The sequence below is a fragment of the Phoca vitulina genome, unplaced genomic scaffold, assembly GCF_004348235.1.
Source record: "Phoca vitulina isolate PV1807 unplaced genomic scaffold, GSC_HSeal_1.0 scaffold32, whole genome shotgun sequence".
Classification (NCBI taxonomy): Eukaryota; Metazoa; Chordata; class Mammalia; order Carnivora; family Phocidae; genus Phoca; species Phoca vitulina.
The window spans coordinates 22,439,686-22,464,439 of record NW_022589735.1 but is presented as its reverse complement, the minus strand read 5'-3'; the positions used below and the strand labels follow the sequence as shown (position 1 = coordinate 22,464,439).

The window sequence follows — 24,754 nt, the reverse complement described above, 5'->3', positions numbered from 1 at the left end:
AGCAGTTTTCATTTAACAAAATGTGGTTAAATACATGTGGTTAAGTTTCCATGTCAATATATGTATGTCCCCCCTCATTTTTTTCATGGCTTCATGATATTTCTTTTTTTTCTTTTTTTTTTTTTTAAAGATTTTGTTTATTTATTTGACAGAGAGAGACACAGCGAGAGAGGGAACACAAGCAGGGGGAGTGGGAGAGGGAGAAGCAGGCTTCCCGCTGAGCAGGGAGCCCAATGCGGGGCTCGATCCCAGGACCCTGGGATCATGACCTGAGCCAAAGGCAGACGCTTAATGACTGAGCCACCCAGGCACCCCATGGCTTCATGATATTTCATTGTCTACATTTACACTGAGTCATTTCATTAATTCTCCAAGTGATGAACCTTTCAGTAGATACAATGCTGTGGTAAATACTTTTGTGTAGTGATTTTGCATGCTCAAGTGTTTTCAGACAATAATTGAAAAATCTGAATGCCAAATCAAAAAGTGTATGTGCTTTACAGTATGGTCAACACTGGTGCACTGTCCTGCTGGTGCCTGGAGGCTCTACTCACTCACGGTGCCTGAGCGTCCCCTTCCCGAGCACCTTGAACCATTTCCAAAATGAGAGGCGAGATGGATCATGACTGGTTTCACTGACATTTTTGTGATCATTAATGAGCCTGAGCATTTTTTTCATATGTGTTTTGTATTTCTTTTGCTATCAACGAGCCCCTGATAATCTTTACCCATCTTTCCATTAGGTTACTTACCTTTGTTGCTCCAATTTGTCGGTACTCTTTATATGTTATGGTCATTAGTTTTTTAAGTTACATATGTATTGCTGATATTTTTCTAATTTGTCAACTTTATGTTTTTGGGTTTGTGTGTGTGTGTGTGAAGTAGTCAATTATGTCTATTTTTGGCTTTATGGCTTCTGATTGTCATTCTTATAAACTAGAATACAATTATAAAAATATGAACTCATGTTCTTTTCTAGGATTTTTATGGCTTCATGTATTAATTTAATAAATAATAATTAGGATAGTCATAGTTACCATTTTTTAGTGCTTCCTAGGTTATAAACATTAGACAGGTGCTTTATATGCATTGTCTCACTTCATCTCCCCAAGAATCCTGAGGGAGGTCCTATGATTATCTCCATTTTACAGCCAAGGAAATAAAAGCTCAGAGAGATCAAGTAATTTGCCTAAAATCACATAACTAATAAGTGATTTGATCCTTCAGGAATGAATGTTGGTGTGCGCAGGGAGGTAAGAACGCCATTTCCCTTTTTTCCAAATGGCTAGCATTTGTCCCAATACTATTAACCTTTTCCTTATGTATTCGAAATGCAATTATTTGAAAGGCAATTATTTCAAAAAGCAAATGGTGGGAAAAGCACAAGGCTAGGAATCAGGAAATTCCCTCTTTTCTTCTTCGTTAGCTGAATCTGAACTCCTCCATACCTGAGGTTCCATCCTGTACATGACACTATTTTCTGTTCAATCAACTTCATAATTTGTGAGGATGTGATAGCATTTTAAAGGTAAAGCAACTACATAAACACCACCTGTCACAGTTAATTATTAATGTATCTTTCCTGATCCCTAACCAATACATTATGGCCTGGCTCCATTAAGGCCAAAGGAAAAAAAAGCACTTATTAGGAGAGTATATAAATATTTCTAATGAGCAATAGCAAATACTAATACATAAGACAGAACAGAAATCTAAATTCACTCACAATCAGGTGTAGGCTTCACATCTTTTAACTGGTGCTGAAGTTTCTTTACATTGTTATGTATTTTGGCCAATTGTTGCTGGATTTTTGCTCCTACAAGGAAGAAGTATGTACTTTTAAACAACTCTATGACAAAGGTGGTTACAGCTCAGGGTTCTACACGTAAGACTGATCACTATCACTTAGTAAAAGATAGCCAAGAGCAATTAAATAAAGGACAAAAGATGGTCAAAAAAATATCACAAAAGATATTTGTGTCAAAACAGCCTGAACATTTTAAGTAACCTTGCTTAACTAAAGCATCTCCCAGTTTCCTCCAATATTTAAAAGCACAATGGGTTAAGTCTTACTATAAAAGGAAATGTTCATTCTTTTTCTCTCTCTCTCCGTTTTTTAACTCTTTGGAGTTTGAATGATTGGACAATGTTCTAAATACATGGAACAGGAGCTCAGATGTAGGCATGTTTTATTCTTAAAAAGTTTTTTTTTGTTATAATTTATGGAAACAGAATTTGATCTCTACCGTCGGAATATTAAAACTGTCTACCCAATATTAATTCTATGCATACCGACAAACTTCCTGATGAGAACTAATGTCATCTAAACACATCCTCCACGACAGGGGTCGGTGAGACCCACTGGTGTCTCGGTCACGGCCTTGTGGAGGTGCCAGCTGCCATGCAGTGGTACCTATATGCCTCAGGTTGCCAAGCTCAACCCACGGGCTAGTCTGAAGTAACACGCTAGGCCCACAGTGAAAGCCAGACGAAGGTCTCAGAGACATTTTCAGATGTTCTGTATCAGCAGCAGAAAGACTGGATTCTTCTCTTGTATTTTCTTTCTGAAGTAATAACCTTACTTTAATGTTTATTTAAATTATTAAGCTAGTATCATATATTCATATATATATTCATATGATATTATTATTTTATCATTGTTGGGTACTTTATGTGCCCCCTCTTCCTTTATTGCAAGTTTTCCACAAATAAGCATGAAGTACCAAACAGCTGTCCCAAAGTCCTTAAAACCAATTAATGTTTTAAAAGATTTTATTTATTTATTTATCTATCAGAGAGAAAGAGAGCGAGAGCGAGAGCACAAGCAGGGGGAGTGGCAGGCAGTGGGAGAGGGAGAAGCAGGCTCCCCGCTGAGCAAGGAGCCCGATGTAGGACTCGTCCCAGGACCCTGAGATCACTACCTGAGCCAAAGGTAGATGCTTAACTGACTAAGCCACCCAGGCACCCCTTAAAACCAATTTTTTTTTTTTTTTTAAGTTTACCTATAGGCCCAGAGCCAGTGCTAATATCTAAAACAAACCTCACACATGTATATGTGACTTTGGTTTGTTCTATTTTTTCTTAAAAGTAATTTATTTATTTATTTAAGTAATCTCTACACCCAATGTGGGACTTGAACTCACAGCCCTGAGGTCAAGAGTTGCATGCTCTTCCGAATGAGCCAGCCAGATGCCCCAGGATTTGTTCTGCTTTCTATTAAAATTCAAGAGTTCCATAAAAGCAGAAACATGTCTAATGTATTTTATAGGATTTCATTCATTCACTGTTGGAAATGTAGGTTGGGCAACTTCTCTAGCGAAGTGTAGTAAGTAGGAAACAGTTCTGTTATTTTGTTTTTGTCACAGTTTGATCAACTACAGTGATACTGCGATAGGGCAAATGATCCCTTAATTATTCATTTGGAACTGACAGTATGTATGGGCCAACCTTTAAGTACAGTATTACATAAACACAGGCCAAAATTGTGGTATGATATTTGAGGCAAGGAAAAGGTATTTACTACTTCTAAGTTGTAATATGGCAAGAAGAAACGTCTAAAAACTTATACTGGGACAGCGCATTCCTTCCTCTCCTAGATAAGATGAACACCAAGTGTGAATAAAGAGAGGCGAAACTGTACAATAATGGGAAATGAAAAGATAGAAATAAAGTTGCCTTACAAAAGGGAATGCACAGAAGGGAGACACTCCGACGATGGCATGATCAAGAGATAGAAAGATCAGTCTCGGGGCGCCTGGGGGGCTCAGTCAGTTAAGGGTCTGACTCTTGATTCTGGCTCAGCGGACAGTCCGCTTGAGATTCTTTCTCTCCCTCCTCCCCTCCCCCTGCTCACACTCTTGCTCTCTCTCTAAAATAAATAAATAAACAAACAAATAAATAAAATCTTAAAAAAAAAAAGAGATCAGTTTCTTAGTCATCTATTAAAGAACTAAGAGAAAGTAAAAAATATTAAACTAGGGATGTTTAGATGTCTCCATAAATCAAAGAGGAGAACTGGACATTTGGTAATTATATTAGGTCCTGCTGTCATCCCAACAGAAGAGGAAGAATGATTCTTGCCACCACCTGACAGAAGATGACTTTTTACAATACTACAGTCGTATATTCTGAAAGAAAGCATTTATTAAGAATTTCTTTTAACTGACTATAAAGGAGTAGAGGCAGTGTAATTTTTATATAAGTCTTAAGGTTCATAAGGCTTAGCTGATAACCATTATGTTTCCTTTATGTAATGCTAAGCAGTTTTTTTCATTCTAACATAAAAATTTTGCAACATATAAAATCTACAACAAAACAATATATTTTTACAGAATCCTTTTCTTAAGGGCAACATTTAGTACACTGTTAACAATGATGAATATTTGTAACCAACAACAGAACATATTCATTGTGCACTTTATAGGGTACTTTCACATATATTACCTCACTGGATGCACAGACCGCTCCCCTGAGGCGGAAATGGTAGGCTTTCACAAGTGAACGCAGGTTTGAGCAGCTGTGTGCCTCCCCACTTCATACCACTACGAGATCTAGCTTCTGCATCCACTGATGTTGACCTATTCAGTCAACAATACCAGGCTGATGAGCTAAGACTAGAAAGCCCAGGAACCGATTTCCCTTCATTTTAAGAAATTTTAATAGCATTAATTGGTTTGGCAACCAAAAAACAAAACCCTCTTTTTCCTCTTAAAGACAAAGAAATGTACATAGAAAACAATCCAGTTCGAATGACCAAATAGCGACCTGAAAAAAGAGATACAAATCCCTAAAAGACAGACTTATTACCAACTAGAAAGTATTTTGATGGAGAATATAACACAGTCAAAGCACAAAGACAAAGCAAAACAACTACAACTTGATGTCACTCAACAGTTTGTAGCTCATCATGAACTCAACTTACTTTCTGTTTTCCTGCTGTTAATCAATTTATTTTCCAATTCTTCCAGCATACTATGCTCACTTCTGAAGTCACTTTTTTGGTTGCAGAAATGACTGTGTTTATCTTTTTCTATGTTAATAACTCTTTAGGAAAAGAAACAAATGGCATCAATGTGATTTAAATATATTTTTAATTGTTTAAAATATGAAGACACTCATTATAATCAGTACTTATGGATGGATTAATTCATCTAAGGAGCCCAAATATAATTACGAGAATTAATAAGGCTAAGGAGTCAAAGTAGTAGTTAGAAAAGAGTCAAGTTCAACTATAATCATGAGTAATTTGAATTGCTGTTTAAATTACAAAATGTGAGTTTCAGAAAAGGCAGTCATGCACTGGCTTTGAAAATACAATAGCAATTTGGCTCTTGATTCCAACTCAGTCTTATTGTGGCCTCAAAGCGGCCACCATTGCTGACACCTGCCTTCCACAGGAGATAGAGTTAGTCTGTAAACGGAGCCAAGACCTTTCCCCTCTCCTGGGGTGAACCTCCTCCTCACTAAAATGTGAGTATGGCAGCTCTCTACTACCTAAGCAGGGCTGTGATTAAATTATATGAGGGCACACCTCCACGTAGTAACTATGTACTACAGAAATGTGTTATTAACATAATTAATAAAACTAAAATTTCAAGAAGCAAACGATCTACATAGACAGGAATTTTGGTATAATTAGGGATATCGTCTACAAGGACTTCAAAGCTTCTTCTGTGTCATTTTTGCTCCTTGGATCTAGTCCATCTACCAGTAAGGAGTTCTAATGTTAGCTTGAACCCTGGGGTAAGACAAAACAGATACTAGCAAGAAGAGTTTCTGGTTGGGCAAAGAAATTTATTTTCTTCTTCCAGAAATCAACACAAATTCTTCTCCAGGAATCCTGTATTTAATGAATGGTGGAACGTCTCGGGCCATTGACTTAATTTCATACAACCTGAGGGATAACTATCTAAGAGAGAGTTTCCCAATATTTTCCAATTTGCCATCCATAAAAAAAAAGTCAGTATTTATAAAGTTCAGTGGGGTAAACAGATGGGACTCCCCTGGGCCCTACCTGGCTGCCTCAAAGGCTAAGAAGATCATACCGTAGTATGTGGGCTTGGGAGAGGAAGCAAAGGGTAGCACAGAGCTGTCAAATAGATCTCAGTCTACATATCAAGTCTTAAGGACTGAGCATGGCTACTGGAGTCCTGTGCTGAGGACTGGGAAGCCCATCTAGGCTCTGGTTGCAGGTGAGGGAAATTATAGGATCAGACAGAAATGTCTACATGTACAGGGGATATGTAGGACAGTAAGTTATGCTTTGTGATTCCTGGATTAGAAATATTCACCTGTAAAGACATTCAAAATGTACTAATGGAGACAAATAGCTAAACACAGGAAAAGATGCTCAACCTCACTCATAATAGGAGAAATGCAAAGTAAAACTAGACCACAGTAACATCGTACACCTATCAGACTGGCAAAAATCACAAGTGTAAATACATATTCTGTTGACAAAACTGTGGGGAAATAGGTCCTCTCACACATTATTCGTGGAATTGCAAATTGCCTGTGGAGCGCTGTTTGGCAATATTTATTACATCTGCAAACCCATGTGCCTTTGACTGAGCATTTCTACCTCTAGGAATTTTTCCTAAAGATGCACTAACACATACACAAAATGATGTGGACCTATGTAGATACTGTGATTCGTTATGGCCAAAGATTGACTATAACCTAAATGTCCATCACTATGGGGCAGGTTACATAAATTACGGTGCATTCACGCCCTGGAATACAGCGAAGCAGTACCAGGTTCTGTGTGCTGACAGGGAAAGAGCTCCCGAGATACACTCTTCTTCTAACAAAGGTTTTATATGAAAATGTTAGTCACACAACCAAAAGTAAAGAGTGATCCAGTGACTCCCCTTACGTACCCTCACACCACTCTTCTTTGACAATTAGACCTCTCTCGGTTCACCTAGCTCTTCTCCTTTTTAATCTCTCTTTCTCTCTCCCTTTTACTAAAGCATTCTAAAGTAAATCCACTACATTATATAATTTCACCGCAGCATACCGGAGTGTGCATCTCTGGAGATTATGGATACTTAACTATAATGCCATGATCCTGTCTGACAAAATCAACAATTCCTCGGTATACTCTTAAGTTAAAAATAAAACAAAACAAATTAAGATGCAGAGTAGTGTGTACAGTATGCTCCCATTTATATAAAAAAGGAAAAATCTGAATATGTATTTTTCTTTCCTCCTAAGCGTATAAAAATCCTGTGGAAGGATACAAAAGAAACTAAAAATAGTGGCTATCTGAAGGGAAGAGAAGTGGGTGGCGGGGGCCCGGGGTGAAACAGAGACTTTCCACTGTGTACCCCTCAATGTGTGTTGATTTTTGAACCATGTGAATATATTATTACCTATGCTAAAAAAAAAACCAGAATTATATTCTGAACCGTGTTTTTTTGTATTCAACGAAAATTGTTGGCCAGAGACACTATTAACGGGTTTTTCTAATACTCTTTCCATGAGTTTTTCCAAAATTTTATAACAAGATGAAGAAAGCCTAATCAGAGCTGTAAAACCAACATATACTGGTAAAGAAAGTCTCTACACCACCATAATCTACTGGTTTGCTATAGACATGGCCATTAACCACTTGGCCGATTACCTATCTAGGGACAAACATAAGCCAGAACCCTAACCTACAGTCCAGTCCTACCTAAAGTCATGCATTTTCGAAATAAAAAATAAAATAAAATTGTATTTTCCCAAATTCTGAGTATTAAAAATATAAGCATTATATCAATGCGGAGAGCATTCAATCTCCCAAAGCTACAGTATGGTATAACGTTTCACAATTTATTTATTTATTTATTTTTTAGATTTTATTTATTTATTTGACAGAGAGAGACATAGCAAGAGAGGGAACACAAGCAGGGGGAGTGGGAGAGGGAGAAGCAGGCTTCCGCTGAGCAGGGAGCCCAATGCGGGGCTCGATCCCAGGACCCCGGGACCATGACCTGAGCCGAAGGCAGACGCCTAACGACTGAGCCACCCATGCGCCCCAACGTTTCTCAATTTAAACAGTATACTTTTTTGTTGGCAGAATTTCTAAACAGAACTGCCACTAATCCAGGGCCTGAGACCATTCCTTACAACAGGCTCCATTTCTCCTGATTTCTTTAGCAAATTGATATTGTACAAATTCAAAGCAGTGTTTGTAAAAAGCTCTCAGCTGCAGGGTAGGGTTGGGTGGTATGAGTTCTAATGCTTTTGATCATCCTGCACAATATTTATCATATCATGGTACTGCTGACAATGTTGAATATTCAACAGATATCACTGGCTATTAAAAGAAAAAAAATACACATACACTAAAAGTTAAAATAAATGGCAACTTCTCAGTTACTCTAGTCATGATGTGCAAGACAGATCTGAAAGGGGAGACCAAGGGAGGGAGATCAATTAAAAGGCCATTTCAAGAAAAATAACTTGAGGATACAGACTCTTCATTAAAACTATTAACTCCCTCAAAAACAGTTACCAAGTGCTTATGTTGGGCAATGAAAATGTACTGACGTATGCGATCTAAAGAAATAACTGTTTTGTTTCCCTTAAAACACAGGTTCAAAATAATATGTGAAAATAACTCTACTTAAAACTTTATATTAAATAGTCTGTTATCATTTGTCTTTTTCATACCCCTGCCTTTCTCATTCATCTCGGGAAAGCCAGTGACTAGAGTTTTGTAACTTAATGTGGGACTGGAGAGGGTAGAGTAGAATTAACTCCATACTGTCCACAAAAACACGGCTAGTAATGTTAATTGAAGATAATGTTCTTATACTTACTGATTTTTAAATTTTTCTGCTGTGCGTATGAATTCTGCTTTCTTTGTCCGACTAACTTTCTGCTTCCAGTTTTGAAGGTGAAAAGGACGAATCCCACCTGAAGTACCGAAACAGCTATCATTCTACACAGAGAACAAAAACAAATTTACCATCAATAATAAAAATGGCAAGAGATGAAGGCAGAATTTTTCTGAGAGAGAAAGCATCAGTAATAATAATGAAGTCTCTTGGGGGATAATCTGGGGGCCTGTCTTATTTAATTTTTAAAAATATATTTGTGGAAGAAGGAATATCTACCTTAAAATGCTAAATTAAGAAATATTAAGTCTCTGGGGATTTTTACAAAAAGATCTAATTCTTTCAGTCATTTAGCAATACGTATGGAACACTTAGGACATGACATGTGGTGCGCTAGACACCACAGAAACAATGATGACCCACATCAATATGGCCCCGGGCTGAAAGTCTGGTGAGGGAAACAGATTTACCACAAAAAGGGTAAACAAACATTAATTAAAAAAACACCAATTGCAATAAGTGCTACTTAAGAAATAAACAGGACTGAGATGGAGATAATGGGTTAAAGGACTGTTTTTTTCAGTAAGAACGGCCACAGAGGTTCTATTGAGGGGATGACGCTTAAGGAAGACTGGAGCCAGCCACGTCAAAAATAGTAGGGGAAGGGGTCCCAGGCAGAGGGCCCAGAGGGTGCAGAAGTCGCAGGGCAGGAGAGACCGTGGCTGGGTCAAGCAGAGGAAGAGCTAAGGTGACATGATGTTAGTAAAGGTGGGGAGCTTGGTAGGAGATGAAGGTAGACAGGCAGGTACGTGGCCTATCACATTGGCATTTTAAGTCACTTGGGGGGTCTGGATTTTACTCAAGAGTTTTGAGCAGGAGAATACCACGACACATGTAATTTTTGAAGAAATTCTTTCTGGCCATTTTCGGAGAATAAATTGGCGGGAGGTGGGGGAGGAGGTAAAGCAGGACTGGAAGCAGAAGGATCAAGGAAGTAGCTGGAACAGATGAGGAATGATGGTGTCTAGGACCACTGGGGTGGCGCGGATAGAAAAAGAAGGATCTCCGGGTCCTGGGATTGAGTCCCACGTCTGGCTCCAGGCTCAGTGCAGAATCTGCTTGTCCCTCTCCCTCCCCTTCTGCTCCTCCCCCCTGTTCTCTCTCTCTCTCTCTCTCAAATAAATAAAATCTTTAAAAAAAAAATGAAGTAGGGGCACCTGGGTGGCTCAGTCATTAAGCGTCTGCCTTCGGCTCAGGTTGTGATCTCTGGGTCCTGGGATCGAGCCCCGCATCGGGCTCCCTGCTCCACGGAAAGCCTGCTTCTCCCTCTCCCACTCCCCCTGCTTGTGTTCCCTCTCTCGCTGTGTCTCTCTCTGTCAAATTAATAAATAAAACCTTTGAAAAAAAAATGAAGTAAGACTAAATAGATTTTGCATCTATAACCAAGAGGAATCGCTGACAGATTGATGTAGATGAGACAGAAAGGAAACAAGGCTTTACATTTCTAGGCGCAAGCTTAAAAAAAAAAAAAAAAAGTAATGAATTCAGGAAATATTTTTTTCACTGAGATACAATTCACATTACCATATAGTATATCCATCTAAAGTGTACAATTCAATGGTTTTTAAGATATTCACAAATGTGTGCAAAATCACTACTATCTAATTCCGGAAAATTTCCATCATACCAAAAAGAAATCCCATACCCATCATACTTCCACCCCTCTTCCCTACAAGCCTCTGGCAATCATTTCATCTATTTTTGACTCCATGGATTTGCCTGTTCTGGACAATTAACATAAATGGGATCACTCAATGTGTAACCTTTTATGTCTGGCTTCTTTCACTTAGCATAATGTTTTCAATATTCATCTACATTGTACCATAAATCTGTACTTCATTTCTTTTTATATCTGAATAATATTCTATTGTATGGATCTACTGTATTTGGTTTATCCATTCATCAGCTGATGGACAATGGGTTATTTGCACTATTTGGCCAATATGCATAATGCTACTATGAACATTTGTGTACAAGTTTTAGTATGAATATACTTCCTCTTGAGCATACAATTCACAGTGGAATTTTTGGATCATAGGTTAACTCTATGTTTTATTTTCTCATTTTAAAAATTGGGTTGTTGGGGTGCCTGGGTGGCTCAGTTGGTTAAGCATCTGCCTTTGGCTCAGGTCATGATCCCAGGGTCATGGGATCGAGCCCCACGTCAGGCTCCCTGCTCAGCACTCTCCCAGCTCATGCACGCTCTCTCTCAAGTAAATAAAATCTTTAAAAAATAAAAAAAAATAAATAAAAATCGGGTTGTCTTTTTATTGTCGAGTTGGAAGCATTCTTTATATATTGGGGATATAACTCCCTTTTCAGATAAAAGACCTGCAAATACCTTCCCAATTTCCCTGAGCCATCTTTCCATTTTCTTGATAATATCCTTCAAAGCACAAACATTTTCAATTTTGATAAAGCCCAATTTATCCATTTTATCTTGGGCTGCTTGTGCATTAGATATCCTACAGAAGAAACATTCAAAGGTCATGAAGACTCACATCTACATTTCCTCTAAGAATTTTATAGTTTTATCTCTTATATTTAGGTCTCCATCCATTTAGGGTTAATGTTTATATATGGTGTGTGGCAGGAGTCCAACTTCACTGTTTTGTATGTACATACCCAGTTATTCCAACACCACCTGTTGAAAAGAATCTTCTTTCCTTACTGAATTATCTTGGCTCGCTTGTTGAAAGTCAACTGCCCTTAAACATAGGGTTTACCTCTTAACTCTCACTGATCTGTATGTCTATCCTTATGCCAGTACCACACAGTTGATTACTATAGCTTCGTAGTAAGTTTTGAAATTAGGAAGTATGAGTCCTCCAACTTTGTTCTTCAAGATTGTTTTGGCTATTTTGGGACCCTTGCATTTCCCATATGAATTTTAGGATCAGTTTATCAATGTATGCACAAAAAGACAACTTAGATTTTCACAGGGATTTTAACTCTGTAAATCAATCTGGGGAGTATTGCTGTCTTAACTCTTCATATTCATAAACCTAAAATATCCAATGATGTATAAATCTTCTTTCCTTTCTTTCAATGATGTTTTGGAATTTTTAGAGTATAAGCTTTGTACTTCTTTTGTAATTTAACAATGAATTTACATTCCTATGTACTTTATTCTTGTGATACTACTGTAAACAGAATTATTTTCTTAATTCCACTTTGAATTGCCCATTGCTAGTATATAGAATTAAAACTGATTTTTATTGATTGCTTTTTTATCCTTCAATCTTGCTGAATTTATTTGCTCTAGTAGTTTCTACATGGATCCTTTAAATTTTTTATACACAAATCATGCCACCTGCAAATAAGGATAGTTTTACTTCTTTTCCAATTTGTTTCTCTTGCCTAATTGCCTTTGCTAGAATCTCCAGTGAATAAGTGGTGAGAATGGACATTCTTGTCTTGTTCCATAATTATCTTATGTTGGAAGCTTTTTAAAAAAATTTTTTTAATTTTTTATTATTTATTTATTATTATTTTTTTTATTTTGAGAGTGAGAGAGCACACAAACAGGGAGGAGGGTCAGGGAGAGAGGGAGAAGCAGATTCTCCGCTGAGCTGGGAGCCCGACGCGGGGCTTGATCCCAGGATCCTGAGATCATGACCTGAGCCGAAGGCAGACGCTTAACTGACTGAGCCACCCAGGTGCCCCTGTGGAAAGCTTTTAATCCTTTGTCATTAAATCAGCGGTGGGCATTTTATAGATACCTGTATCAGATTGAGGAGTTCCCTTATATTGCTAGTTTGTTGAATGTTTGTTTTAATCACAAAAAGGTGTTGGATCTTATAAATTGCTCTTTCTACATCTATTGAGATGATCATGTAATTTGTCCTTTATTCTATTAATAAGTTGTATTACATTGATTGATTTTCATGTGCTGAACTAACCTTGCATGTCTGGAACAAATCCCAACTGATCATGGTATGTAATCCTTTTCATATGTTGTTAGATTTGGGTTGCTAGTATTTTGTTGGGAAATTTGCATCTATATTCATAAGAAATACTAGTTTGTTATTTTCTTTCTTGTGTTTTCTTTGTCTGATTGTGGTATCAGGGTAAAAATAATGAGTTGAAAAATGTTGAATGAGTTGAAAAATGTTCCCTCCTCTATATTCTGAAAAAAGTTTGTTAGGAAACAAAAAAATATATTTATACTGACTTCTATATTTACCTCCCTGTTTACTTACCAGTACTCTTTATTCATCCTCTTCTTCATGTGGATTTGAATTTTTATGTAGTCTTTTTATTTCGGTTTAAAGGACTTCCTTTAATACTTCCTGTAAGGCATATATGCTGGCATATGTTAGTGTTTGTCTGGAAATGTCTTAATTTTTCCATTTTTAAGGAATAATTTTGGTGGACATAGAATTCTTGGTTGACAGTCCTTTTCTTTCAGCACTTTGACTATGTCATCCCACTGCCTTCTGGAATCCAAGGTTTCTGTTTGTTTTTTTTTTTCTTTTAAAGATTTTATTTATTTATTTGACAGAGAGAGACACAGCGAGAGAGGGAACACAAGCAGGGGGAGTGGGAGAGGGAGAAGCAGGCTTCCCGCTGAGCAGGGAGCCCGATGTGGGGCTCGATCCCAGGACCCTGGGATCATGACCTGAGCCGAAGGCAGCCGCTTAATGACTGAGCCACCCAGGCGCCCCTGGAATCCAAGGTTTCTGATGAGAAGTTCGCTGTTAATCTTATTGAAGATTCCTTGTATGTGCTGAATTGCTTCTCTTTTGGTGCTTTCAAGTTTTTTGTTGTTTTTGTCTTCCAACAGTTTGATTATGAAGTGTCCAGGTATGATCTCTTGAGTTTACTCTACTTGGAGTTCATCAAGCTCTAACAATATGTAGATTAATATTTTTCATCAAATTTGGGAAGTTTTCAGGGCACCTGGGTCACTCAGTCGGTTAAGCCTCTGACTCTCAATCTCAGCTCAGGTCTTGATCTCAGGATCATCGTGAGTTCAAGCCCCACATTGGGCTCCACACTGGCTGTGGAGCCTACTTAAAAAAAAATTAGGGATGTTTTCAGCCATTATTTCTTCTAATATTCTGCCCCTCCCCATTTCTCTTTCCTCTCCTTCTGAGACTCTCAGTATGTATGACCTTCATGATGTCTCACAGGACTCTGAGGCTCTGTTCATTTTCCTTTTTTTCTTTCTGTTCCTCAGTGTGGATAATCTGAATTGGCCTATCTTCAAGTTTCCTTGAATCTGGAAGCTCAAATCAGATGCTGAGGCCCTCTAATGAACTTCTCATTTGAGTTCCTGTACTTTTTAACTCCAGAATTTCTATTTGATTTTTTAAAACAATTTTAATCTCCTTATAGGTATTTTTAATTTGGTGAGAAACTATCCTCATGCTTTCTTTTAATTCTGTAGCCATGGTTTCCTTTAGTTTTTTGAATGAATTTAAAACAGCTTATTTAAAGTTTTTGTCTATTATTTCCAATATCTAGTCTTCTTTTGAGATAGCTTCTTTTTACCACTTAAAAAAAAAATTCTCTTGTGTGTGAACCATACTTCCCTGGTTTTTTGCATGTCTCATTTTTTTTTGTTAAAAACTTGATGTTTAAAAACTATAATTTGGTTAATATAATTAAATATTATATTGCTATATAATTATTATATTATAAATATAACAATTATATTAAGAAAATATAATTTAACTCTGAAACTGAGATTCTCTTCCAACCCCAAGCTTTGTTGTTGTTGCCGTTTGTTTAGTCAACTTCCTGCACTGATTCTGCAAAGTCTATATTGTTTGTTTGCGTGGCAATGAAACCTCTGCTTGGTTAGCTCAGTTGTCACCTAATGGTTGACTGGTCAGAGGTCTTCCTAGCTGCCGTGAACCAATACATCTCCCAGCCCTTGCTGAGGGGGTCTGTGTGCATACCAGGACATGAAGCTTCGACATGGAGGCAGGCAGTTTGCAAGTCAACCTTAGCCTTCGTCACTTGCACAGAGCTTCAAGGCCAGCCAAAGATGAAGGCTTAGGGCTTTCTCAGATCCTCCCTGGTGTACTGGTTTCCTACTGCTACTGCAACAACTTACTACAGGTTAGTTTAACACAACCTTGCTGGCTTAAACAACACAAATTTATTCTCTTACAGTTCTGGAGGCCCAGTTACAATTAAGGTGTTGGCAGGTTTGTGCTCCTTCTGGAGACTTCAGAGGAGCATCTACTTCCACACTTTTTTTCAGCTCTTAGAAGCCACCTTCATCCTTGGCTCGTGCCCCTTCCTCACATCACTGCATCCTCTTGCTTCCCTTGTCACATCTCCTACCACTGGCTCTGATCCTTCTGCCTTCCTCTTATAAGGACTTTTGTGAATACATTAGGCTTACACAGATAATCCAGGATAATCTCCCCATTTTAAGATACCTAATTCAATCACATCTGCAAAGTCCCTTTTAACCATGCAAGGTCACAGGGTCACAGGTACTGGGGATTAGAATGTGAATATGCTTGAGGGGGCCATTATTCAGCCTACCACACCTAAACATGGACATAACCCTATGCATGTGTGTGATCTTCTAGAGGAAATTCCTTGTGAATAATCATGTCAAGTCAGAGAAGGCATGTAGTTATTACTGAAGGACTACTCTAAGCAGCCAAGGGCCCTAACATGTAGGCCATCAGAGGGAAGTTCACTTAACAAACAAAACAAAACAGAAGACACAGCCCTATCATGGTTTAAAGCAGAGCCATACATTAGTGTGACACTGTTAGAAATACCTTTAAAAACTCATAATTCAAGTATTAAAATGATTAAGAGGGAAATGGCATTTGAGAGGAAGGTACAGAGATTTGTGGTCTTCAGTCTTGAAAGGCAATAGTGAGGGGGATTATCAACAAATAATATACTTGGGGCACCTGGGTGGCTCAGTCATTTAAGCGTCTGCCTTTGGCTCAGGTCATGATTCCGGCGTCCTGGGATGGAGCCCCACATCAGGCTCCCTGCTCAGCGGGGAGCCTGCTTCTCCCTCTCCTCCCTGTTCGTGCTCTCTATCTCTGTCTCTCTCTCAAATAAATAAATAAATCTTAAAAAGAAAACACAACAAAACAAAACAAGTAATATGCAAATATTAGAAAGGACAGACAGGGCATGGTATTACTTTTCAATATGGGTAAGAAATTTATAGGGTTCCACACCCTAAGGAGGTTGTAGAATAAAATAAAATATAAAATGTTTCTAAAACCTCAAAGATAATTTCTCCAAAATAACTTAAAAGAACTGTTATAGACTAATTTATGTTCCCCCCCCCAATTCATACATTGAGGCCCTAACCCCCCTTTGTGACTATATTTGGAGATAGGGCCTTTAAGAAAGTAATAAAGTTAAATGAGGTCATAAGGGTGAGGTCCTATTCCAACAGGACTAGTGTCCTTATAAGAGGAGGAGACATCGGTGATCTCTCTCTCTACGCGTGCACAGAGGAAAGGCCACCTGAGGACACATGAGAAGGCAGCTATCTACACGCCAAGGAGAGACCTTACACCACCAAACAATCCTGGCAGCACCTTGATCTTGGACTTCTAGCCTCCAGAACTGTGAGAAAATTAACTTCTATTGTGTAAGCCACCCAGTCTGTGGTATTTTGTTATGGATATCCTAACAGACTAATACAGGACTTTCAAGTATTTTAGTGAACATCTCTTACATCATGAGGTTGTCATCAGGAAAATCTCTCCTCAAGAAAACATTAGTTGGTTTCACTATTAGGGTCGGTGGGAATATTCATTCACTCAATCATACGACAAATATTCAAGTTCAACGGTAGGCTGAGAATTTGAGTGTGTAGGTATGTGTGTGGTATACTGAGGGAAGTCCAAAGATGGATAACATATAGTTAAAATCCTCAAAAACCTCAATATGGTACAGCTGTGATTCTAATTCCTTGTTTAAAGTCCAAACACCCTCGAGAATCTACTCTGTTACTGTTGTCGTCATCAACTACGAGGCTCCGCCTTCCCTAAAATGATGAGAGCACAGAAAGCAGGGTGTCAACCTCAACACGCCTGACATTTTGGACTAGATAATTTTTTTGTTGTGGGGGGCTGTCCTTCGGCTTCTACTCGCTAGATGCTAGTAGCCCACACAACCCATCCCTGCCCTGGTCCTGACAACCAAAAACATCTCCAGACTTTGCTAAACGTCGGGAACAGATAAAACATTTGAAACAGCTCCATAGATGATTTTGGTCCATGCCCTGGAAAGGCAAACCTCTGAGGATCACCAGAAGGGAGTGATAAAAAGGTTCATCAATAACAATATTACGCAACTTGTGAGAAATGCAAACCAGGAGGCAAAACACGGTTATAAGAATTTGAACCAGAGTAAGCCAGAAAGGTTTCATGGAGAAAGCCAGAAAGATGGCTAAACCACTAGGATCATACATTAAACAAAATGTTAAAAGTTATCTTTAAAATATTTTATGCATTATGTATTTTTATATATTTTACTTTTTTCCCCCCGAGACATTTGGGCCAGAGTTAGAATAATAAAGAGAATTACAGAGGATGTGTGAAAACATTTGCCTGAGGTGGAATTTCCTGAGCTCATACAAGTAAAGACAGAAAATCGCTATACTCCCTTATAGGAAGAAAAAGATGGAACCTGTCCTCAGCTCACAACGGCCTTCCTTTAGGTTTGGATTGATCCTCAAATATTTAGCGAGTGCTTACTATGTTCCAGGACTAAACTCAAGAGTGGAACTGGGAACACAATAGTGAAAAAGACTTCCAAACGTTTCTGCCTTCCTACAGTTTACATTCCCATGGAGGGGGCAGAGGTGTGGAGAAAAATGAAAATATGTAATTGAGCATATAGTAATAAGTGATATGGAGCAAAATAAAACCAGAAAAGGGAACAGGGCATGCTCGGTAAGGGGATTCAGCTTAGGGAGGTCATGAAAAGAATCACTGAGCTGATGGCATTTGAACAAAGTTAAGTGAAAGAAACACAACTAGCCATAGAACCAGGAGGGAAGAGCATTTCAAGCAAAGGGAACAGCAATTACAAAGTTTATAAGGTAGGAGAGAACTAGGCCTCTCTGAGGGTCAACCAGGAGGCGGGTATGGTTGCAGCCGACTTAGAGCAGGGGACTGGAGAAGAGCTAACAGGGAGATGGTGGGGGTAGCTCACAGGCCCTGTAGACCATGGACATTGGCTTTGACTATGAGGGTTCTGAGCAGAAGAGTGTCATTACTGGACTGAATCACCCTGGCTGTTGTGAATACTTTAGGAAGACAAGACTGTTAGAACAGAAACCAACTAGGAAAGTATTTCAGCCAGGGAGAAATGATGGCGTGGACAAAGACAGTGGCACTGCGAGGTGTGAAGAGTGGGATTCCCGATTTACTCTGCAGGTAGAACATGGAGGAATTGCCCACGCTTTGGGTGTGGGCTGTGAGACAATGAGAGCAGTGAAGGTCTTGGCTTAAGCAACTGGATCCAACCACTCTTGAGGATCCTGTGGTCCACGCTGCCAGACAAAGGGGTCCGAGGCAGATCTCTGGAAACACATCGGCCTCGGACCACCCCGTATTTATTCCTCCTTGTGTTCCCAACGCAGGTACAGTAACAAAGCAGCCAATTCCTGGGCACCGAATCGCTCTCCAACCAAGCACTGTGCCAAGGTCCTTCCCAGACACAAGGACCGCGGCTCCGTAAGGTGCAGTTACCGGATCCAGTTTTTGCAGAAGGCACTGAGTCGCGGAGAGGATATGTTCTCATCACAAGGCTAAGAAGCGGCAGAGCCCGGGTTTCCACCCAGATCTTTCCTCGATTCCAAAACCACATGGAGGTGGCTCTGGAGAAGCAGTTAAACGCACAAGCCAACAAAGCACAACGCCGGGCGTGGGCCAGGCCGCGAGCAAAGGGAGGCGAGCGCCGCGCCTCCCGCCTGCGGAACCGCGCTGCAGAGGACACCTGTTCGGCGAGGGCCGGGACCCCGTCCCGCCCCCGGCACCCACAGCCCCCTCAGTCAGGCCCACGCCCGCTGGCTGAGAGGCTTCTGGCCCGTCCCGATTTACCTGTTGCGGCACCTGCGCTGCTCCCACTCCGCTCCCGGTGGCCGCGCCCGCCCCCGCCACGGCCCCGGCTACCGCGGTGGCCGCCGCCGCCACCACGACCGTCGTCAGGGCGGCCATCTTTCCTCGCCAAGCTGCTCGGGCCGCAGCGGCCACCCGGGGCCAGAGGGTTCCGGCCGCGGGAGCTCCTGGTCCTGCAGACCGTTCCGGGCACGGTGGAGCTCCGCGGGACGCAGATCACGGCAGAGCCAAGGCGCAGGGCGGGGCCGAGATATGGGGCGGGGCCGGGGCGCGGGGCGGGGCCGGGGCTCGGGGCGGGGTTCTGCCAAGTTGCCGGCCGCCGCCGAGCCGGAGTTCAGGGCGGGCAGGGCGGGGCCCTGCCGGAATGTAGGGCGGGGCCCTGCCGGAATGTAGGGCGGGGCCGGGGGACGGGGCGGGGCTCTGCCGGGATGCAAAGCAGGGCCGGAACGCTGGGCGGGACAGGAGCAGGGGCGGGGCCGGGGCTCTGGGCGAGGCGGGAGCGCAGGCGGGGTGGAGATGTCTGTGTGCAGGGTGGGTCAGGGAGGGGCAGGGCCAAGATGTGGGGCAGGGCCGAAGTGTGGGGCGGGGCTGGGCGGCCCGGAGCACGGGGCGGGGCCGAGATGTGGGGCGGGGCCGGGGCGGAGGAGGGCCGAAGTGCAAGGCGGCCGAGGGATGGGGCGGGGTCGGGAGACAGAGCGGGGCTCTGCGGGGATGCTAGGCAGGGCCAGAGTGCTGGGCGGGGCTGGAGCAAGGAGCGAGTCCGGGGTTCAGGACGAGGCGGGAGCGCTGGAGGGGTCGAGATGTGGGGCAGGGCCTGAGTGCAGAGTGGGTCAGGGATGGGCGGGGCCAAGATGTGGGGCGGGGCCGGAACGAGCTCTGAGCTGGGCCAGAGAGCGGGCAGGGCGGGGCCGGGGCACAGAAAAGGGCGGGGCCGGGGGGCGGGGCGGGGCGATCGGCCAGAGCCTCACTGCGCCGCTGCGGGTTTGTGTAAACTTTTCCCGTGCACTTGTCTACTTTTATTCAGCAACATCTTTCTAGACCCCTCATTCACCTCCGCTCCCCTACCCACCTTTTACTGTCAAACTTGTTTGTGTCATGGGGCACCTGGGTGGCTCAGTTGGTTGAGCGGCTGCCTTTAGCTCAGGTCATGATCCCAGAGTCCTGGGATCGAGCCCCGCATCGGGCTCCCTGCTTGGCGGGAAGCCTGTTTCTCCCTCTCGCACTCCCGCTGCTTGTGTTCTTTCTCTAGCTGTCTCTCTCTGTCAGTTAAATAAATAAATAAATAAATAAATAAATAAATAAATAAAACTTGTTTGTGTCATATATAGATAGAGCTCTATAGATACATAGAGCTATTTTACGTAATAGAACTTCTTTCTAGGTTCCTACTAAGCGCTGGTGAAACTCAGCCTAAGTGAAAAAGCATTTGTTTATGGGCTTGAACAGTTAACTATATTTCACACTTTCAAAGAAACGAAACAGGGCATGACCCACACTGTCAGATACCAGAGGCAGAAATGCCACACTTGGTCAATAAGAAGAGAGATTTCAAAGAGAACTGTGTCGGGAGGTTGGAAAAAAGCCATAGATGACTCCTGTAGTTAAAACACAGGCAACCAGCGGCAATTCGCCTGGTTCCCGGGCGCACCGCCTTTTCCTCTTCTAAAGAAATGGATTCATTCATTCATCCCTTTGCTCATTCAATCAATACCCAGTTCCTACTAGATGCCAGGCACTGTTCTAGGCCTTTAGAATTCATTGTAGAGTTAGACACGCGTGCACATGCGCGGGCACACACACACACAGGTTCCTTCTTTCTAACTTCTAGGGAATTTAAACAAGTAAACAAATAGGGTATTTACTGAGCACTTACTGTGTTCGCACTGTTCTAAGTAACCCAGTGAAGTACGTACTGCAATTATCTCCTTTTCACAGAAGGATACAAACCTAGGCAGCCTGACTCCAGAGACCATCCTGGCAGAGAAGTTGAACAGGCAGCTGGATAAAATGCTTCTGGAGCCAGGAGAGAGACTGGAGCTAAAGATGTGACTTTGGTCTTCATCTGCATGTAGAAAATATTTCATTTTATTTTTAAAGATTTATTTATTTATTTGAGAGAGACAGAGAGAGTTCGAGCAAGGGGAGGGGCAGAGGGAGAAGGAGAGAGAACCTGCAGCAGACTCCCTGCCCTACCTGGGGCTCGATCTCATAACCCCTAGTTCGTGACCTGAGCCGAAATCAAGAGTCGGATGCTTAACCAACTGAGCCACCCAGGTGCCCCTGCGTGTAGACAATATTTTACATAACTCTGAATGAGCTCACACAGGTGGAGGAGAAATTGAAATCTGAGAACTGAGTCCTAGGGCCTTCCAACATAGGTGCATGGACAGGAGGAGGAGGAGGAGGAGGAGGAGGGAGACTCAGAAGGAGGGGTCCCAGAGAAGAGAGGAAAACCAGAAGTCTATGGAAGAAAAAAGTGTTTGGAAGAGAGAATGATCACAGACCTGGTGTGGTCTGCCGCCCGGAGGCTGAGTGAGATGAAAACAGAAATGCTGGTTGGGTTTGGCAACAGGGAAGCCTCGGCCACCCCCAGCAAGAGCCCTGGCAGTGGGATGGTGAGGACCAAAGCCTCGCTGAGAGGGCTGAGGAGATATCGAAGGTGAGGAATAGAAATGACAGGGATTTCCATGGTTCTGCGATACAGGTGATCAGACAAATGAGGTGGTCGCTGGAAGATGTGTCGGGTTTCAAGGTGAAGACTAGTGGAGGGTGTCTGTGCCCTGGAGTCCAGGACACAAGGGGAAATGTCCGTCTTTGATAGGGGCGTGGGCTCTTCCTGACTGGAGAGTTGCAGCACAAGGTCATTGGCAGATGTGGAGACAGAAGATGGGCTCCCTCTCCTCTCCCCACTAAGTAGGAGGAAGTAGGCAGCTTGGGTGTATTGTGAAGGTAAAACCTCTCTATAGACGCACATTTTGTCCAAAATGAGGTCTGTTGCTATAGCACCGCCTGAGCCCCTGTAACTGGTAGTCTGGAAACATCTGGCAGCCTCAGGGGAAATCAGGCCATCAAGAACTTCAGTTCAGGGGTCTCCGCAGGGGCAGCAGCAGCATGGATACTCTAAGGAACGCATGCACAAGCAAGACACCTGCTGGTGCAGACTCTCAGCGATTTGTTACGATGGGAAGTTCCGAGAAGGGATTAAGAATCCCACCAACAGAAAACCAGAGCAGACCTCTGCAACGAGGTCAGGCAGCTGCCTGGGTCCTCACGTCCAGGCCCTTTCAGAGATCAGAGCTACAAAATATATTCGTATTGTACGGTTTCATTTCTTACATTTTGTACCAATTCTAATTTAATATCAGAGGTTTGCCTTTCCTTAACCCCTTTTGTATTTGCATTTCTTTTCTCTTGCACTGAAAATCTTGGCTCCTTACACTATCAACATAGTACTTGTTTGCGTTTTCTTGCAACAATTGCGTACTTTCAAATTATAGTTCTAATATGTCCACTAACAGTAAACCTACTGAGTGAAATTTTAAAACCATTTTTGTGTTCTTTTTGCCCTTAGACTATGTCCTGCACTAGACAGCCCATCAGAGTATTTACTGTATTTGACAGTTTTGTGAGCCACCCAGGTGCCCAAATTTTCCTCTTCTTATAAGCAGTCACTGGATTAGGGTTCATCCCAATCCAGTAGGACCTTACCTTGACTACAACTGCAAAGATCCTATTTCCAAATAAGTTCACATTTGCAGGTACTCGGCGTTAGGACTTCAACATCTCTTTGAAAGACGCAATTCAGCTCATAACACATATTACATATAATCCTCCACACTTTACGTTTTTCACCTAACAATATCTCCTGGAACTCACTTGGTATCAGTTCACAGAAATCGTCCTCATTTTTTTTTTTAATGCATCATACTCCATTGTTTTATTCAACCAGTCCTCTACTGATAGATGTATGGGTTATTTACAATCTTTTGCTGTTAAAAGTAATGATTCATCAGTATTTCATATCGGGGAAGCATATCTTTAGTAGAATTGCTGAATCAAAAGATGAATGAAAACACAACACAGGTATTGCTAAATTCCTTTCCATAGAAGTTGTATTATTTTGCACTCCCACTAGCAAAGCCTGAGGATGCCTGTTTCTTTATCACTTTATTTTTTCAACTTTTTGGATTTTGACAATCAGAATAGGTGGAAAATGGTATCTCTCAGTAATTTTAATATGCCTTTTTCTTAGGAGTGAAGGTCAGCCTTTTTTCACAAGTGGGAGGATATCGACTTTCCTTTTCTTTGAACTCTCTATTCACATTCTCTCCCCATTGGCATTTGGGCTTCTCTTTCCATTTTTTTTTAAAGAGCTCTTTATCAATTAGGTGATTCTGATATAATTTTGTGATATAAATTGCAAATATTTTCTTCTAGGTTTTTGTTTTGTGATTTTTGCTTTTTTTTTTTTTGCTTTGAACAAGTTCTTTTTATTTTTATGTAGTCAAATTTGTCAATATTTTAGAATTGTCTTTGATGCTTCTGGATTTATAATCATAGTTGGAAAGGCTTTTCTCACTCCAAGTTTGTAAAGAAATGAATTCTTGTTTTTTTGTGTGGTTTCACTTTTTACCTGTAGATATCTAGATTATTTGGATTTCATTTTGATATCCAGTGTGAGATACGGATCCAATTTTGCTTTTTCCCAAATGGCTATCTACTTATGCCAACAACATTTATTAAAAACAGTATATTTTCACCACTGATTTTAGGTGTCACTTAACTTTTCACATATAATTGCCCTATTCCGAATTTTCTTTTTTTTTTAAAGATTTATTTATTTACTTGAGAGAGAGCGAGCACAAGTGGAGGGAGGGGCAGAGGGAGAGGGAATCTCCAGCAGACTCCTCACCCCTGCTGAGCACAGTGCCTGATGCAGGCCCCAATCTCATAACCCTAAGATCAGGACCTGAGCCGAAATCAAGAGTTGGACCCTTAACCAACTCAGCCACCCAGGTGCTCCTATTCTGAATTTTCTATGCTATCATTCTGTGTCTATTTATGCACCAATGAATATACACTTTTAAAATTATAGAGTCTTTATAAAATGTTTTAGTATATTATAGGTCTAATTCCTCTCATTTAGAATTAATAGTCTACTTTGGGGGAAAATAAATCCAGGTATTTATTGAAATCACATTAAATTTATTAACTTGGGAAGAATTAACATATGTATTATATAAGTTATCTTAACCATGAACAAGGTATGCTTTTACATTTGTTCATGTCTACTTTCACATCTTTGAAGAGTAAATATTTTCCTTTAAGTTTATTCCTAAGTTTTTTATTGCAACTATAAGCGTGATTTCCCCTCCCTTCATATCATTTCACTAGTTATTCTTTGAATATATGAAGATAGTAGATTTTTGTTAGTTTTTTATGTTGCTACTTTAATCAACTCTCTTAGTTTTGGTACTATTTTTATAGTGATTCTCTTAGAGTTTCCACTTATGCTGTTATATTATCTACAATCATGGTATATCTTCCCTTCTAATTCTCATGACTATATTCCAACTAGGAAGAAGGAAGAAGATTGCAAGTTTAGGTTTCCCTGAAATCAGATCATGAGTCAAGGACTTGGGTAGTGGAGGGGGCTTATTTGGGAGGTGGTCCCAAGAAGCCAAGTGAGAGGGTGGAGAAAGTAAGGGAAGGGAGAAAAGCCTATAAAGAGGCTTTAGTGGTTATTGCTGGGGACACATAGATTCACTCTACCTAGGGACCTCCTAAGGAAGCTGACAGAAC

The 24,754-nt window shown here is 41.1% G+C and overlaps 1 protein-coding gene across 2 annotated transcripts in view; it reads right to left on the bottom strand.

Annotated features, from left to right (window-relative positions):
• Positions 1–19,209, bottom strand: part of CCDC112 (coiled-coil domain containing 112) — a 28,030-nt gene extending 8,821 nt beyond the window's left edge. For both annotated transcript variants that reach the window (XM_032425329.1, XM_032425331.1), the window contains exons 1-4: positions 18,935–19,209; positions 8,808–8,929; positions 4,922–5,043; positions 1,727–1,816 (exon numbers count right to left, since the gene is read on the bottom strand). In XM_032425329.1, coding sequence (XP_032281220.1) covers positions 1,727–1,816; positions 4,922–5,043; positions 8,808–8,929; positions 18,935–19,051 — 451 coding nt within the window. In that variant the 5' untranslated portion in view covers positions 19,052–19,209. The remainder of the gene's footprint in view (positions 1–1,726; positions 1,817–4,921; positions 5,044–8,807; positions 8,930–18,934) is intronic.
• Between the last annotated feature and the right edge of the window lie 5,545 nt (positions 19,210–24,754).